The sequence below is a fragment of the Crinia signifera genome, chromosome 3 (assembly GCF_055691185.1).
Source record: "Crinia signifera chromosome 3, ASM5569118v1, whole genome shotgun sequence".
Taxonomy (NCBI): Eukaryota; Metazoa; Chordata; class Amphibia; order Anura; family Myobatrachidae; genus Crinia; species Crinia signifera.
In genome coordinates, this window is record NC_139219.1 from 229768890 (window position 1) to 229787071 (window position 18182).

Sequence of the window (18182 nt, forward strand, 5' to 3'; positions counted from 1 at the left end):
ACTAAAGAACTTACTTTCTTCGGCCATAAAATACCATGTAAAAAGTCCATGAATCTACAGAGGTGTATCGTCTATTATTAATAAATGTACATGGTGTATATTGCACTTGTGTTTATTTGTACAGTGGTGTGTATTCTGCATAAAAACGAATGGTATGTTTCTCATGTCTTGAGCCGTGCAGAATTATCTGACATGTTCCATCCTCTCTTGTTGCAGGGAAGGGCGAGCAGCACTGATCACATCTTTCTGTGTGTTTAAGTTCATGGCTCTGTACAGTATTATCCAGTACTTTACTGTTACTCTGCTGTATTCTGTGAGTATTCCCTGCAGTTTGTTATACTTCCTGACCATAACTACAGTATAATGACAAATCCTTTGGCTCGGGGCTCCTTTACCACTATCACGTGTCATTCCCGCTGAAGCATTTTTATGCAATGACCAGTCTTGCTTGAATGCAGTAGCTTTGTCTGTACAGACCTTATAAGTAGATCTTCATAAGCAAATAGCCTATAATTTATAATAACCTGAGTATGTGGATTAATGTTTCCCCTGTTCTTTCTCTAGATTCTCAGCAATTTGGGAGACTTCCAGTTCCTTTTCATAGATCTGGCAATCATATTGGTAGTGGTCTTCACAAGTGAGCATTTCTATTGATCTACAATTTTAAACCTTTTGTTTTATTATTATTATTATTATTATTTTTTTGTACCCTTGACTCCATTTAGATTTTTTTTTTGTGCATTTGTGTCTTTACACACAGCTTATGTTGGCACACTATGACAATGTGCTTATAATTGCCTGTTTATTGTGTACCATCCATTTCATTGTTAGCATGCTGTGACTAATCAGCAGCCCTTGTGCCACAAGTCTGTCTACTGTTCTGAAAACGGTGAAGGCAGCAGTACAATACTTGCAAACACATAACACGATCATCCCAACGTTCATGATGTCAGCATTTATAATACCGACGCTGGCATCTCAGCTACTGCCAGGATACCGACACTGTAATCCTGACATCACTGAGGATGTCATACCTGAATACCAGGATGTAGAACATGAGTATGCCAGGGGGTTTACGGTTAGGCAGGGGAATAAGGGTTAGGTTTATGCAGTAGGGGAGGATTTAGGATTAAGCTGCAGGGGAGGGAAAGGGAGGGTTAGGCAATGGGGAGGCGGGTTTATTGTTAGGCTGAGGGGGGTTCAGTAGTTATGGTTAGGCACGAGTGACAGGCCTATGTTCCAACATTAGAACGAATGGACGTCCGATGTTAATGAAGGACACAGCAGTCATATTCTGTCCTTCATTAGCATACTACAGGTCACTAGCTCTAGGTTTGATGTGGGTCTAGCAACCAAAGGAGCACACAGTGTACCCGTGCACACTGAGCCATGTAGGTGATATGTTGTTAGGAAAACTTATATCTTATCGACATTTCTCCCTGTGAACTGAGCATTAGTTTATTTATTTATTAACAGTTTTTTTGTATAGCGCACACATATTACGCAGCGCTTTACAGAGAATATTTGAACATTCACATGTTAATTTTGTTAGGAGCCAATTAACCTACCAGTATATTTTGGGAGTGTGGGAGGAAATCAAAGTACCGGAGGAAACCACAAGTACGGGGAGAATATACAAACTCCGCACAGTTAGAGCCATGGTGGGTATCGAACCCATGACCTCAGTGCTGTCAGGCAATAATGCTAACCATTACACCATCCGTACTGCCCCAGTAAGGTTAGGACAGAACTGCATGATGTCTGGCTCTTTGCAGACTAAGAAATGAGTCACCTACAACAATAAAAACACAAACACACAAACTGTCATGGGTGTGGTCGCAAAAAATATTAATGACACAAGGTATGTTTAGCTCATGTCAAAATTCATGCATACTCTTACAATTTTTGGCACCCACGTATTGAGTTACATATTTATACGGCAAAAAAGATAAAAATTTCTAATGAGGAGGAATGTTCCTCTATAGTGTAGATGGGTTCTCCTAAATAGGATTGTTTAAAGGAACAATACCTTAATGTTAGTAATACCCCTTTCGTATAGCAAATGAGTAAGTAAGTAGGTAAGTTTTAAATTATATAGGGCACTTTCTCCAACAGGACTTAAGGCGCTTTACAGACATTAAAAAACAATGCACATAATACAGAGGATATAGATAGTACAGTCACAGACAAAAGAAACCCTTGAGCACACAGTAAGCATAATGCAGGAGTGGTGCAGCATTTTGGATAATAACTTCTATGGGTTGTGTACTCCACCCTGACAAGGTACCAGGTGGGGCAGCCCTTTTAGGCGCTCTGCGTAGGATTACCCTGGGTGGAATAGATTACCCCTAAAAGAAATTACCCCAAATTCCGGGTCGCAACCCGGAATTTGGACACAGGTCCGTCCCACGAGTGACCCAGCATTTCTGATGTTTAGCCCCCACAGGGACCCGGCAATAAGCCCCGGTTGCTGACGTCAGAAAGGGACTGGAGTGGCAGTGTGTCATCGGGGGGCAGGGGAGGAGGCAGTACTTGGAGCGGATGCTGCCTCCTCCCTATAGTGTGAATGGGACCCGGATCTCTCGACCCAGGTTACCCGTTCACACTGCACAGCAACCCGGATTCAACCTGGGTTTAACCCTTCTTTTAACCCAGGTTGGTGATTTCAAAAGGCCTTTCACACCGCACGTTGACCCAGGTCGATCTGGCAACAACCCGGGTCGGTTTATTCACTTTTACAGTGTGTAGATGTTAGCGGGCATTTGGCAAAAAATATTCAATAATACAGTAGTTAAGCAAAATATTTTTTTCTTGGATTCGTCCTACCCAACAAAAAGGGGGGATGTCCTCTAATAATTGTGGGTAGCTATGTTAAACAATATTCAATGGGTACCAGGTTTAGGGGATTGGATGGGTAAATGGGGGAGTATGAGAATAGAGAGGAAGGGCATTGTAAACCCCTCTAAGTGGGCATTGACTGCTGCTACTTGTATGCTCCTGGTATATAGCTATCGTATACCTACACAATCGCTAGTTTACAAGTGAGCGAGACCACACCACCACTGTAAATGAGGGTAAGTTACTGGCCAGGGTATCTAATTTCCTGGTTGCCCCAAAGATGGGTCCTGTAAATGGAAAACTATTGCAATCTAGCAATCCTGTAGGTATACAGTAGCCATATACCAGCCCCATACAATCAGCAGCAGTTGCTCCCCTTGAGAGGGGTCTGCAGCACCCATCCTCTCTATTCCCCCCCCCGTCCCCTTATACGCCCCACTTTATCCAATTAATCTGCGTACCCAGTTAGTATTGCAGTGTGTGTATGTGTGCAAACAGCAAACCTATATAGTTAGTAATTAGCTTCTAGCTCTGTGAGGGAAAAATACTCTATAATGATATACATGACAGACATAAGGCATTCTAAACAGTTAATTATAAATGTGTGTGGCTGAAAAAAAATATTGAAATGTGTTTTTTTTTTTTTTTTACTCTTCATTAACCAGGGACTGGTTTGAATTTCTGATTCTCTCTTTTTTATATGAGAACGCACTGGCAGTATTTATTCCACAGAATTAATTCCATATTGCCTAGCATGTCTGCTCATTGCATTCAGTGAGTGTACATCACTTTATAGCTGCTGGCCTTTTCAGTTTTTACAGCACATCCTTGTTTTATTGTGGTGTGTATGTGTCAGTTTTGTTATGTTAACATTCACTCCAATAGTGTGGAATGTAACTGATAAGCCAATAATGGTAACTTCCATTTCAGATATGGTTTATGCGTGTGTGTGTTTTTTTTTTGTCCTTTCAATTGTAAAACAAACTTGTCTGTAATATCCTTAAGTGTTCTCCCCCCTGTTTACCCACCTGTACTTTGGTTCTCTACACACTGACATCATTCACAGGCATACCTGGTCTATACATCCGCCGACCATCTTGCGATATATCGGCTCTTTGATCGCGCAGACAATATATCGCCAGTATGTTCCCAGTGCCTCTTATATACAGTTCCCAGGAGGCACGCTAACAGTTAATGTTTTCCAGGTCTTCTATAATTGCAGCTGAAATAATCAGAACCATCTTTGGATATTTTAAAATGTTGGTCAGTAATGAATACAGATGTCTCCTTGTACATCTAGCCTCAATATGTCACACAGTGGGAGGTGCCTGTCACGAGTGGGCTGAGCGCTCCCATGCAAATCGTATGTTGATTCAGAGACAGTCACACACATATATGCAAGTGACGCATATCAAAATCAAAAAATCATGAAAAACTCATGTTGACCTTTGTCGACCTTTTTTTAAAAAAAACTCATGTTGACTTTTTTTGCATGTTGACATCTTCATATCAAACTTTTCAACATGTCGACTTTTTTTGACCATGTTGAACAATAGTTGTTGACGTTTTGATTGTCTACCTAAACACTGTAGATCTTAAAACTTGGTAGACACTGTGGGGGAAATTTACTAAAGGAAATTTGTAAAAAAAAAATAGGTGTATTTGTATCCAGAAATACACTTATTTTTGACATTTACATACCCCGAAAATACGGCAATTCGTATTGATAGCACATCAATACGAATACGAATTGCCGTATTTTCGCCATTATAGTAAATGTCAAAAATAAGTGTATTTCTGAATACAAATACACCTATTTTTTTTTTTTTGTAAATTTCCCCCTGTGAGTCATGGTGAGCAGTAGACTTTGAGGACCAAGGAGGTAACTTCACGTGCAGCCAAGATTCCTCCTCGCTTATACCTGCTCCCTGGTTCTTCAGTTTTTCCTTGGTGCCGCAGATGCAGGGCACACTTTTGGATAGGGCTATATAACAGCCTTATTAACTTTGTAACTGTTTTTATTAAATGTACTAGTCATGCTGCCGCCGATCGCTCATTCTGCCCCCTCTGCAGTCGGAGTGCTGAGCTCACGGCCAGACACCCCAGCACCTCCACAGGCACTTTAAAGACACAGACTGTAAATAGCAGCACACACCATCAACAGCAGGCCGGTGGTCATGGCAAGGGGACTTACATAATTCTATGTCACCGCTAGACCATCAGGGACACCACCTGTATATGGCCATTTGGCTGAAACCGTTCACACAGTCCGCAATCAATTCTTTTGGATCACTTGTGACCTGTTCCCACTAAATTGTAAGCTGTCCTATACAGGACTGCCCTTTACTTTCCTGCCCACATTAATTTGTCATGTACAGTAGATCTTGTTTTGTTAGGCTTTATGCATGATCTGTATCCACCACTATTCCTTCATAGCACTGTGATATCTTACATATAAACATTAATATTACATTGTCACTTTTAAGATACTTAAAATGAATTGCACATAGGAATTTGATGCAAGAATAAACTATAGACAGTATTTTCTTTACTTTGTAGTGAGTTTGAATCCTGCCTGGAAAGAGTTGGTGGCACAAAGACCTCCAACAGGTCTGATCTCGGGACCCCTTTTATTCTCTGTCCTCTCCCAAATCCTCATTTGCTTGACGTTCCAGACTATAGCTTTCCTGTTTGTAAAACAGGAGCCCTGGTACGAGGTCTGGACAGCTAGCAGCAAGTAAGTCTATTTGTAGTTTGTAACTCCAAGAAAGTTGTAGTAAAAAGTGTGCATTGCGATAATGGTTGGTATAATTGTTTTTCTCTACAATTTTCTGTTTTAGCGCCTGCAATGTCTCCTCTGATGATCATCATGACAATTCCAGTGAACATGATGAGCACAACATCAAAAACTATGAAAACACAACTCTGTTTTTTGTGTCCAGCTTCCAATACCTCATTGTGGCAATTGTGTTCTCAAAAGGAAAACCATTTCGCCAGCCCTGCTACAAAAACTGTACGTGTTCTTCTGGCAATCATTATGATCAGAAACCAGCCTAAATTTGAGTATATGCTCTAACTTTGCTATTTTCAGTACAGTAAACAGTACTAGAGTTCCGATAGTGGGGAATATTAAGGGGGTATTCAATCTGGGGGTTATAGCTGTCGAGCTTGCTCAGTCCCATTCTAGGACTGCTCGACCAAGAACACGCAGGCGGGATTCAATGTCCCGCCTGCAGTGGGATGAGAAGGGGGCATGGCCGCGAGTTGCGGTCGGGAAGAGGCAAGCTGCGGCCAAGATCTCGTCACTTCCCGGCCATTCTTGGCAGAACGAGCCCGACTGCTTGTGAAGTCGGGCTCGTTCTGATGAGCTACCCTGTTCAATGCTGTCGGGGAAGACCGCTTTGAATAGGGCTCAGCGGCCATCTCCCCCATCGGGAGATGCTCACCGGTGATTGCATACCCCCTAAATTTGACATTTTAAAGCAGTGTGTTGTTAAATTAGGGCAATGACAAAGTTGTTCATTTATGGAAATCATTATATGGATATACAATATTCTTTATATCGATGAAAAATTGTTAGACTACACTGTGCACAGTCTTACAAGCCAATAATTATGTAAGATTTGTTCTCTACAATTATTAGGTGATTGTGATATAATAAATGGAAATGTCACTTGGAGAAAAATAAACACATGAGAACTATAAAATCTTTATAAAAAAGTTTCTACGATTTCAGAGTTAAATTTGTTCTATTTTTAAAACACTCAGGGCCAGATTCATCAAGCTTTAGAAAGTGATAAAAGGAGAGTGATAACCAGCCAATCGGCTCCTACCTGTCTTGTTCAAACCAAGCCTCTAATGTGGCAGTTAGGAGCTGAATGGCTGGCATTTTATCACTTCATTTTATCACTTTTGAAGCTTGTACATCTTGCCCTTAATAAAAACATATGCATATTGCATATTTAAAATGAGCATGTTATAAGCTACCTGTGCATGATGCTCTTTTCATTAAGTGCTCTTCTTTATTTTCTTTAGATCTCTTTGTTATTTCTGTATTGGCTCTATATGCCTTAATGTTGTTCTTCATGCTGTATCCAATTGAATCCATTGAAAACTTCTTTGAGGTAAGATTTTTTTTTTGTTTGTATATTCCTGCATTGCTGTGTTTGAAATATGTTAGTTGTTCATAAATGATTAGTTTACAGTAGTTTTATTTTACTCATGCAATGCCTTCTTTTTATATAGTTGGTCTGTATCCCGTTTCATTGGCGCCTTACATTGCTCTTAATTATCATTGGCAATGCACTTGCTTCATTGTTTGTAGAGGTAAGATCTTGAAAAATATTTTTACATCAGTCTCTATCTTGAACCTGACAGAAAATATGTGCAAGTCGATGTCGCCTATACTCAGGGATACATTTTGAAAAATCTTCTGAAATTGAAGAGATGATGTTGCCCATAGCAACCAATCATATTCTCAATTATTTTCTAGGATGCAATAGAGAAATGAAGGACAGAATCTGATTGGCTGCTATAAGCAACATCAGCTCTTTTTAGAAGCTTTAGCAAATTTTCTCCCTCAGTGTCTGTGTCACCTGTACACAGTGGCTGTAGTCACTGAGAGAATCTTATTCAGGAGTATGCTGCCTATCCATTCACAAAGAACAAGTGACCTCACTGGAACATAAACTGCATTCTGATGTCTTAGTGATTTGATAGGCTAGTTTATCCCACATATGGCTGGCTGTATAGTGGTATTACGGTGGAGTCTGTAATACCACTTAGAGAACTATAGTATGAAGATATGATGGCACACAGTTTTGTATTGACAGTCGTTGAGAGCTATAAAGGGCTATTCCATCCGAAGTGAGTTTTTCATCAGGCAAAAAATCTGCAGTTTTCGCCAGTTTTTGGGGCGATTTCGATTTAATTCAATGTTGGTGCCAATTTTACGCTTAGGTGAAAATTCCAGTATCTGGGAAAACCGATTTGGCGAATTTTGAATACAATTTAAAAAAAAAAGTGAAACGCCATCTTCGAAAATGCCCATGATTGAATACCGATTGGCGAACTACTTACAATTTTTTTTTGCCTGGCCAGGAAATTCGGCCTGGAATGAATAGCCCCCCATCATTAGCAATATTGACTTAATATTTCTAAACAAGTAGTACAGTAGTGGTAGTAGTAGTGGTAGTGTTAATCACCGTTGTTACCTGAAAAGCAATCAAGCCATTTGGTTGTCTAATGCTTCCAGAGCATAGGAATATGTAGTGTTGCATCTGCTGCTGCAAAGCATGTTGCATTTTGCAAAGCAAGACAGATTGTGTTTGCTGAATGACCCCCATTGCCTTCATGCACTTTAGCACAGTTATGTTTCCAAGAGTGACCTTTCTGCAACCATTTCCTGCTGCTTTGAATTCATAATAAGCATGTGAAAATATTGGCATGAGATTGTATATTTATTTAAAAATTATACAAAGTTTTGACTGTAACGAGTTGAGATCTAATCCTGTTTTGTTGTGCGGTTTATAATTCCTAAAAAAATAAATGTCCCGCGGTAAAAAAAATCCCGTATCCTACCTATTCAGAGACTGTCCCTTTCTACAGATCATTACTCGTCATATAATTTTTGTTCATACATTTTATGGAGCTATGACGCCAGCTACAATGAGCCCGTTAACTTATCTTCGCATTAAATAAGTGTTTTCCAACATTGTAATTAGGTGTACATTTTTCAGGTTACCAATCAACAATTAGATTGTATTCATGCAAATTAACATTTTGAACATGACACCTAAGCCTCATTTACTAATCACATTACAAGTACAGAATTAAGACTTTTAAGGAGATTTCAGGGCATTTTTTAAGCAATCTCACTAGATCACTTAGAAAATGTCGCTCTGTGTGTAGGGGCCATAGCAATGGACAGCCCTGTGCCTCACTATAACCCGGCGATTAATATCCAGCATTCTGGTCAGGGCCAGTGTTCTCACCGGAAAACACTAGCCCTGACAGATCACTAGGCACACACATCGCTGTGTGTTGAGCGATCTACTGTAGCATCACTCAGAACACAAAGCAAATCTCCCCTGTGTGTAGGCTCCTTTATAAACAACTTGCTTCCATTCGATATCTGAAATAAGTGAATTGCTGATTGGTTGATATAATTCAGTACATTTTTTACACCTGAATCAAATGTCTTACTGAAAACTGAATGGAAGGGGGTAATAAGAACAAATGGCAGGTATACGCAGATTCACCACATAAACAACATGTGAAATAATCCACAACATAAAGTTATACAATATAATAAATAATGAGGGCAGGGAACCCCAAGGACGATATGATCAATAACATGCACAGTGTTATACAGTTACTCCCCGGACCGCAGATTTCGTCATCCCTAATCAATATGTAATTCAAACCATAATTTAAACTGTTCTCTATGTAAATTGTTTGCATTAATGGTCTTTTAAAGGAAAATTGTCACCGTTTTATGTTCTTCCAAATCAAGTAACTTTAAGTGAATGAATAATGATTATGTTAAAGATCTGCAAATCTGGATTGAGTAAAGTGGCATTATTGAAGTGTCTCTTCCCAAATAAAGTGGACAACAAATGGATTTTGGTGCTCTATTTTAAGGATGGATTCTACATTTTGGAGTGAGTAGCATTGTGACACCAATCCATTTGGAGAGCACTTCAATAGGTCACTGATCTGCAATGCTGCATATGTGAGATGTACTGAAGCACATTTCAAATCTCAAGTCAATCTATGTCTACCAGACAAGGAGCACTGTGATTGTGTTCTTATTACCATTGTTGACCTGTGTTAAAGATTTAACATAATTTGCATGTTTCTAATGAACTGGTCCTTTTAATTCTTCCCCACCTACCCACAATTTTTCACAGAATGTCGTCCTTGATATCATACTCTGGAAGCTTGTGTTCAACAGAGACAAGCAGGGAGAGTCCCAGCTCATGGTCACCCACCCCCCACAGGTTGGAACTTCAATGTTCTTATGCATGGAGCAGCTAAAACCCTGCTGCCGCCTTATCTCTTCCATTAGCTGCTAAGTAGTGTCATGTGGCTGTTATCTCTGTGTGTGTTTATCTTCTCGCTACATCTGTGCATTAACCGCTGCTGAGATGGATTGCTGGATGTGTTTACGTGCATGGTGTGGCTTCGTGCAAGATGTCATTGGTGTGTGGTAACTTGTACTGCTAATGTTAGCACTTGCAATAAAGCTGATTCAGGATCATAGAGAAAGATGCCATACAGTATGGAAGATGTTATCTAATGAGGAGAACTAAGCAGTGATATTGCCATATAGCACTTGTTATAGAGCATAAGTAGAATGGCCTTTATTAGAACTTGCACAGTTTATGTGTAGAGAAGTGCCTTCTCCTTTACAATGTGACTCGCAGCACATGTCCGAATCTAGGAAAAGAGGAATGATTGCAACCGTCACTTCACTGAAACTGTATTTCTTTTTCATAGGAGGCAATTGATCGCTGGGGAGGGAGGTTCTTGTCCTTTTTGTGCTGTTGCAAAAAGAAGATGCCTAAAGCCAAATACATGCACTTAGCGCAGGAGCTGTTAGTAGATCCAGACTGGCCACCCAAGCCGAGAACAACTACTGAAGCTAAAACTCCTAACCAAGAGAATGGCGGCCACCAAATTGTCACCATTACGTAGCAGTAACTCACCGGCTTTTTTTCCCCTTATGATTCTTTCATATGTCCAGCAAGTGCGGTCTGCAGTGCATTGTGGATCAGTCCACTGCAGAGCACATCCATACAGCTCGTCACCAAGGAGAAGTTTGGTATGGCTGCCAGCATTGCAAATTCAAGTGTCCATGCAACGTCTGAATGGATCCTTCTTCTTCTTCGTCTTTTTTTTTTTTTTTTACCCCAAAGTCTTCAGAAATGCAAATAATTGTAACATCTCTGCAGCACTCATTGTTCCGATGGTGGAGGGAGTTCTCATCCTAGGTTTATTCTTGACGTTTTGACCCATACAGCAGGGTTTTCTTCTTTTTAGGATTAGGGATTTCTTCTTTCTGTTTGTTGTTGGGGACCATAGTGTCTTATTTTGCAAATTGTGTCACATGAATGAATTCAGATTTTGTGTTTTCCCCTGTGATCCTATAACTATATATGGAGTATAGAAGGGAATTCAAGTATCTGGAAACTATGCAAGCAAATAAGACTTATGTGACCTACATGTGGGGAGATAAGCGTTCTGATCAATGCTAGGTCTCCGGTGAGAACACTGGCCCTGACCCCAACGATTAACGAGATTATCCTGCGTAATGGATGTTAATCGCCGGGGTGATAGTATCAGGCATGTTCTAGTATCACTATCGGAGCGATGTAGGGGCATTTTCTACACAATCTAGTAAGATCGCTTAGAAAATGCCCGGGGATCGATACGTGTGTAGACCCCATTGCCACAATGGGTTTTATCTCCTGACAGTCATCCTCCAGGCACAATCGTTGTGTAAATCAGATTTGCTTGAGTGTTTTCCTCACCCTGGAATTCACCTTTTAATTTGTGCCTTTTTTCCTGTCTTACCTTCCATACACTTATTTATTTTTATATTCTTGCTGCATGAATTTGATCACCTTTACATCACTACCAAAGAATCATGCATTTTTTTCATTTTCTATCTGGTCTGCATTGACAGGCCGTTGTTTAGTTTGAGTGGGCTGTATTTGAGAGTAGGATCATGCATTCACATATCAGAGCTTTGGGTGGCTCAATTGTCCATGCTGAACATGTTGGTTTTTGCGGTTGTTTGTGTGGCTCTCCGGATACCATGTTTCCAGATAAGCGGTCACCTGTCTGCAGTACGGTTACTCTTCATGGATAGATCTTATAACAACATTCCCTGCCAGCACAATATCAGACTCTCCCCTTTTCATATTGCATACATTTCTTTGTACATAGTATTACTGGAGAAGTCTATGCACATTATTGCTGGATGTGTTAATGCACATTTTAATAATTTACTTCAAATTTTATGTAAAACAGGATTTTTCCCATTGCTTACTTTGGAAACATTCTTGTGCTGTTAAAAATATTAACCCTGATATTGTAACATCTAATAGGATTGCACTCGGTAGTTATATAATTAGCAAATGCAAGATAAGGGGATTCTTGACAGCAACAGACTACTAGAGAAATAATTTATTTGTCAAGCCATATAAAATGAAAGTCATTCTGATGATTTGCCCATTGGTTAATATTAATTATTTGCCTTTTATTTATTTTGTTCTGTACCGTAAACACCATCCAGTGCGTGCACTCAAAAACATTTCTGAATTCTTTGAAATATTCGTAAATTATTCTGAAACTAAATGATTCTTATGTAAATGTTCTTGTATAATGTTACCTGGAATTTATAATATTTCTGTTTGGCTAGATCTATGCATTTCAGACCTTAGAGCTGTGACTTTAGCTGCGTTCGGTTCTTGTACTGCCCAGGAAAAGGATCTGTGCGCTACCTCCAGGCACTAAAGAGTTAAAGGCGGTGCTTAGTGTTACTGAAGATCCACAGCTATCACAGATTCAAATGATTAAGCTTATTTATCTACGTTTTATTCAGGCAGATGTATCTTTAAACCATTTTCATTGGACGTCTCCAAGCATTTGTACCTCTTCTGGAGGTACTACTCTTGCAGCAGTTTCATTATGGTTAACTGAAGACTATGAATTTTAAAATGAGACTCTTGTTTTTAACAGGTGATAGATGCTCACATTCAGATATTTTAACCTAAGCAACAATCGGCAGCATGAAACAAATAGTTTACAGCAGCGGTCATCAAACTATTTTGCTCTGGGACCCCATAAGACAATAGTAATAATTGCAGGACCCAAGCAAGTTACTGCAGAATGTCCTCATATCACATGTGTAGTCAGCAGACAGCACAGGCATGACAGCACTGTGGAGGCACAAAATGATGCGAGGAGTCTAAAATAACAGACAACTCAACAGATTTTTCAGTCTCCTTGAATTACTGACTGTGATTAGAAAAGTCATCAGCTTGATGGTCAGCAACATGGAGTCGTGACCCCATGCTCAGAAGGTTGGGACCCACTTTGGGGTCAGGACCCACAGTTTGAGAACCGCTGGTTTACAGTATTATACTACTTTCTATGTGTATAATACATGACAGACTATCTACTGTCAACAAATTGCTGTTTTAGGAATACATACTCTTTCTCATCCGTGCCCTGTCCTGACAGCAGCTCCTCTACCACCAATCTCTGATTTCCCTGTCAGCCACAATCTAGAAAAACCTAATGAGACTTCTAATTCCACAACAGCTGGAGAGCAGCAGGTTGCCAACTTTTAAGAATGCTTAAGCTGGGTATACACTGATGCAGTGTCTGACCGATACAGAATGTTTGTTCTGGCTAATTCGGACCAACGTATTGGCCTGCTTGATCAGTGTGTACCAGCAATAAGCGGGTGCCGGCGGTCGCTAGAAACATCACTAGGTTTTATATTCTAAACATCAATTCTAGCAATAAAGCTAGTGATCTTTCTTTGTGTAATGAAGCAGAGAGCAATACAGATATAGTCGTGATTATCGCAGCTAGTGCCCACTTGGAGCAGCAAGTCACACCCACAACTCAGAATTGATTCCAATGCTTTTTAAAGAGGTGCGGGTGAGTCTTCAAAGCACGAGTGTGGTGGCGGGTGCATGTCTTTCGCCATGCATGTCGCATGTGCTCTGATTAGCTGGGCTATATCTGTATGTCACTGCTAGCTTCATTTCCCCACTCAGTGTGCACCCAGGTAACATAACGTCAGTGTGGATTAGGAAGGGGAGAATATAGTCTGGTAGTTAAATAGAATGATTGGTCATTATCACTGTAGATTTGTGGAAATTAAATTACATTGCATCTTCTCGATAAAACACAATACAATTATGGTAAAACCTTCTTTGCTTATGGGGATGATCAAGCCATGTAGGGTGTGGAAATTTTTAGTGCTTGTTTTAACTTAGAAAATGTAGTCTAGGTTTATATAGAGTGATATGTTCTGTGGAATTTCTCACATTTGGCGGTCCTTTTTAGTAAACCTACCACTACTTTTTCCTTCTTATTTTATCTTCTCATCTTGGAATGGCAGTAAGCCTTTGTTAACATTTTTTTTTTAGTGCAAAATAATGAATGGTGCCACATTTGTGTTATTTGCATAGCATAACATAACATAGGACAAAAAGTGGGTTTCCCCAATGGATCCCTGTAAAGGAAGTATTGTATAATGTGACATATTATAGACACTGAGAAGGTGTGACAAATATCAAAAAATGTACATCTACAAAATATTATTATGTATGTAGAGAAAATATTATTACTTGTAAATATGTACATTTTTAGACCTGTGTAAGTTTGTGTGGTTATACACACTAGAGAAAAAAAAAGTAAGTTATTCAGTTAAAATATTTTGGGATGTATAATAAGTAAACAAGTCACATCTGCACTAATTAATATATCTGATTTATTAATCTTCCTAATTTCTAAATTATAATTTTCTCTGTATTGGTGACATAAATTGTAAACTCTCCTTCACGTGTATGTGAAAATATTTAATGTTGAACATTGATGGGTGTGCACTAACACCACCTCCTATGATGAATAGCCTGCAAGATGAAATGTAGTTCTGTAGTGACTAGGAGGTCAGGGGTTACCAATCTTTGTTTATAGTCGGAGATGCCAACTCTTCATTATACTCTCTGGCTGTGAATTCTAATTTATTGATGAGGAATACCTCACTGACACCTTGAGTCCTCTTTGGGGTTATGGCCCTCTCTTAACCCTTTGTGCCTGGAGGTTTCCATTGATAATTACCTGAGTGTATTTTTGGGGGGATCGCGTCACCACAAAGGATTTTGTTTAAGATAATTTAATTTTTGTTTTTAATTCTAATTTTTTTGCTAAAAAAAAGGAAAAGGCAGCTGATTTTCTTTATTTATAAGGGCTTTAAATAGTGGCCTTTTACCCTTTCATGTTGTTGCAGGCTTCGCCAACAGCAAAGGAGCACACAAAGTTTATAGACCCGATGAAAGCATAGTCCTCTAAGCGGATCATTACAGCAGCTAACCAGTTTAACTATATTTCCCACATTTTTCTATGTGTATTGTTGAACTTAGTATGTATATCTTGCTGGTTAGAAATAAGCGCACAAATGTATAAAAAGAAATCTAGCTTTTGCAAAAAAAAAAAGTTTAATATATTCAAATTTTAAATATTTTTTCTTATATTATCTAAAATATAAATATAAGCAATCCCTCAGGGCTTTTATTTTTTTCCTTTTACTGTAGAGATTGCTAAAGAGCCCAGCAGGACTGATAAGACGTGTATTCGTGTACACCTATATGCTGCAAATGCTCTGTAATCACTACTCTTCCTCTGCCATAGGGGAGCACGTAATGCTACCATCCCTTTGGTTGTTGGAGGGTTACCGCATCAGTGCCTGCATTTCCAGCCAGTACATGATTTATCTGTGCCAGATACTGGTAATGTTACTGTAACTACATTTTGCAGTATCAATCTAGTAGTTTGACCTACTGAAGGACCACAAAGGCATGTTGTCAGTGCTGAGATGTTGCCATTGCAAGCATTGTACTAACATACATTTGGCTTTGTTGGAGAAAACATTTAAATCAGGAAAAAAATGAAGTACATTGATGTCTCGGAATCGGCTAAAAATGATCTTAATATTTGTCGTTTTACTTGCTAAACTCTAGTACTACGTATGCCTGGTACAAGCATAACATTTGCTGCCCTTTGTTCAGCCTTCTGCAGTACTTTTGTTGCTGAACTATATGTTGCTCACTGAGAATACTGGGACATGATGTTCAACTGAGCAATTTCAGTGGCGACCAATCAATTTGTTGGCTGAATCCATTTAATAGGAACTAGCGACAGCACTGAGGCGTAGACACACAACCTCACTGATGTCATTAGTTCCTAGTGATTTGGTCCAGCCCACATAATGTATGTCACGACGTGTATATATTTCATGTGTCCAACTTTTTAAGAGATCTGGCTACATATTCCATTTTCAAACTGTTCGATGAGGTTTCCTTTTTCAAAAGTTAACATACCTCTAAGTGATCAACATAAAGCTGCAACTGACCTTAATGGGGTATAAATATATTGCACTGCTGCAGGTTCTGCCATGTTATTGTTCTCCATCCAAATACATTTTAGTAGATATCAGAGCATTTTTATATCATTAAAAAAGCAATGCTGCAGTTACTTTTTTAAATTAAGCAAACTAAATCAAGGCTTTTTACATTTATTATTCAATATAATTTTAATGGCTTGGCTCTTACCTTACCAGTCCGTCCTGGAGGGGTTGAAGTTGCAATTTTTACTATCACGTGTATTTGTTTTAATTGTTGCAATAATTTATTTTATTTATTGGTTTTCTTCATCTGTGCTTCAGATTGTGCTAATCTGTAAATGTGTCTTGTATAAATAATGTTTTTGTACATGTTTTGGATAAAGTCATGCAGTATCCTTTCTGTGTTAATGGTAATATCATATCCTCTTTGCTGCATTCTGTTGCACTGTGGGATACACTGGTTAAAGCACAGATTCCATTTAGCCATGTTGACGATGCTTTGCACTTAGTGTAACATGGTTTATTTATGATGCATTGCCAAGAAAGCACAGACCAAAGTGACAACCATCCAAGGCTTCCAATTACCAGCCCTTCGAATTCCAATGGCACGCAATTGACCAGAGTTCAAGTGATGTGTTTTTTTTTTGTTTTTTTAAAGCTATGTCTTATCAAAGCCATAGAACTGCCTATAGAACTTTGGTTTTCTTGTAGTAGAAAATACCAAAATGGCAGACATTGTAACCGAATCAAAGCTCAATTTGTTACAAGCCCTCTTAAATCTGCTTGGCTCCTGGAGATTTCTACTTTGTTACAAATACTCCTAATGTTTTCCACTCTTCAAACTTGAACAAAACTGTTCATTTACCCAAATATTCATATAGTAATTGAATGTATAAGGGTTTAGGTTTCCCGTACAATGGTAATAGGTTACATTTGTAACAACTGTAGTCTTAATGCCACTCCTACTGTTACTTTCAACAACAACAACGTTTAAAGGCATGAAATAAAACGTGTGTGTGTAATTTGCCATGGGTGCCGGATTACAGCCCGACAGTCGGGATACCGACATCAGAATCCCTACTTTTCTAATTCTTGACAGTGGGATCCTGAACGAACAGGGCTAATCTCCCTCCTGGTGGTCCACAACCCCCATAGAGGGAGAATAGAACCTGTGCCACCAAGCCCGCAGCGTGGCGAGCCTGCAGCGGGCTTCTTTGCGCTCACCCCCCTGTTGGACTACCGATCGTCGGGATTCTGATGTCTGTATACTGAACATTGGAATCCTGACTGACCACACCCATTTGCCATATGTGCCTAAAGAAAGCACACAGGATTATTATAGGAAGTCAGCTGTGTGTCGGAAGCCTATTTTCCCCATCATCAGAACGTGCTCCAATGAATTCAGTTCTGATCAGCCCTTCAAACTCTTTGTGAATGTTATTAATACTTTTTTGTATCAGACTCGTAATTTGGGATTTCCAGGCCTGTAACTACACAGAAAAATACATAGATATTTTTTTTTATAAACTACATTTAATTTCCAACTACCCCCAGTGTAACCTTAATTTTTTGAATTGTACCTGTCACTAGTTTTTGACCTCAAACTGAATAAGCCCTGCAGAAAGGTGTCCATTTGTCCCGACAGGCAATTACTGTGCGTTTCGTAGTAGAACATTCCAGTTTCCAGAGCTTTTTACACTTCATCCGATCATTGGTAAAGTTTTATAATGTCACACTATGCTTTGCATCTCAACATTTTTTTTTTTATCCTGGGGGGTTAAAAAATAAAAAAAATGGATGCTGCATATCAAAATGAACAAAGTGCTGCTGTTTATGGTACCCTACTGTAAAAGAAAATGCATAATTTCACAAATGTAAATAGACCATGTACATAGTCATGTAAAAATCATTTTGTGATTAAAGCCCTTTTAAATGAAAAAAAAAACCAAGTCAATGAAATGTGCATGTTTTTGTTCTAGTGTTCTGTTACATTTATTTTTTTCTATTAATAGACTAAAATAAGACTACACACACATTTCAGCCTAATGGAATGGGGTTACCATATAGATAGACAATGTCTAGGTCAACAGTCACTAGATAGACCACTAATGGGACTAGGTCAACATACCTTAGGTCAACACTTCCAAAAGGTCGAAATAGGCAAGGTCGACCAAGACATTGTCTATCCACTGACTGC

At 39.2% G+C, this 18182-nt stretch overlaps 1 protein-coding gene across 2 annotated transcripts in view; it reads left to right on the forward strand.

Annotated features, from left to right (window-relative positions):
* Positions 1–17934, forward strand: part of ATP13A3 (ATPase 13A3) — a 116185-nt gene extending 98251 nt beyond the window's left edge. Inside the window, exons 26-33 of one of the 2 annotated variants that reach the window (XM_083177571.1) lie at positions 217–313; positions 565–637; positions 5398–5575; positions 5679–5851; positions 6874–6962; positions 7084–7164; positions 9750–9839; positions 10339–17934. In XM_083177571.1, coding sequence (XP_083033697.1) covers positions 217–313; positions 565–637; positions 5398–5575; positions 5679–5851; positions 6874–6962; positions 7084–7164; positions 9750–9839; positions 10339–10536 — 979 coding nt within the window. In that variant the 3' untranslated portion in view covers positions 10537–17934. The remainder of the gene's footprint in view (positions 1–216; positions 314–564; positions 638–5397; positions 5576–5678; positions 5852–6873; positions 6963–7083; positions 7165–9749; positions 9840–10338) is intronic. The other variant, XM_083177572.1, reaches the window with a different exon arrangement.
* The last annotated feature ends 248 nt before the right edge of the window (positions 17935–18182 follow it).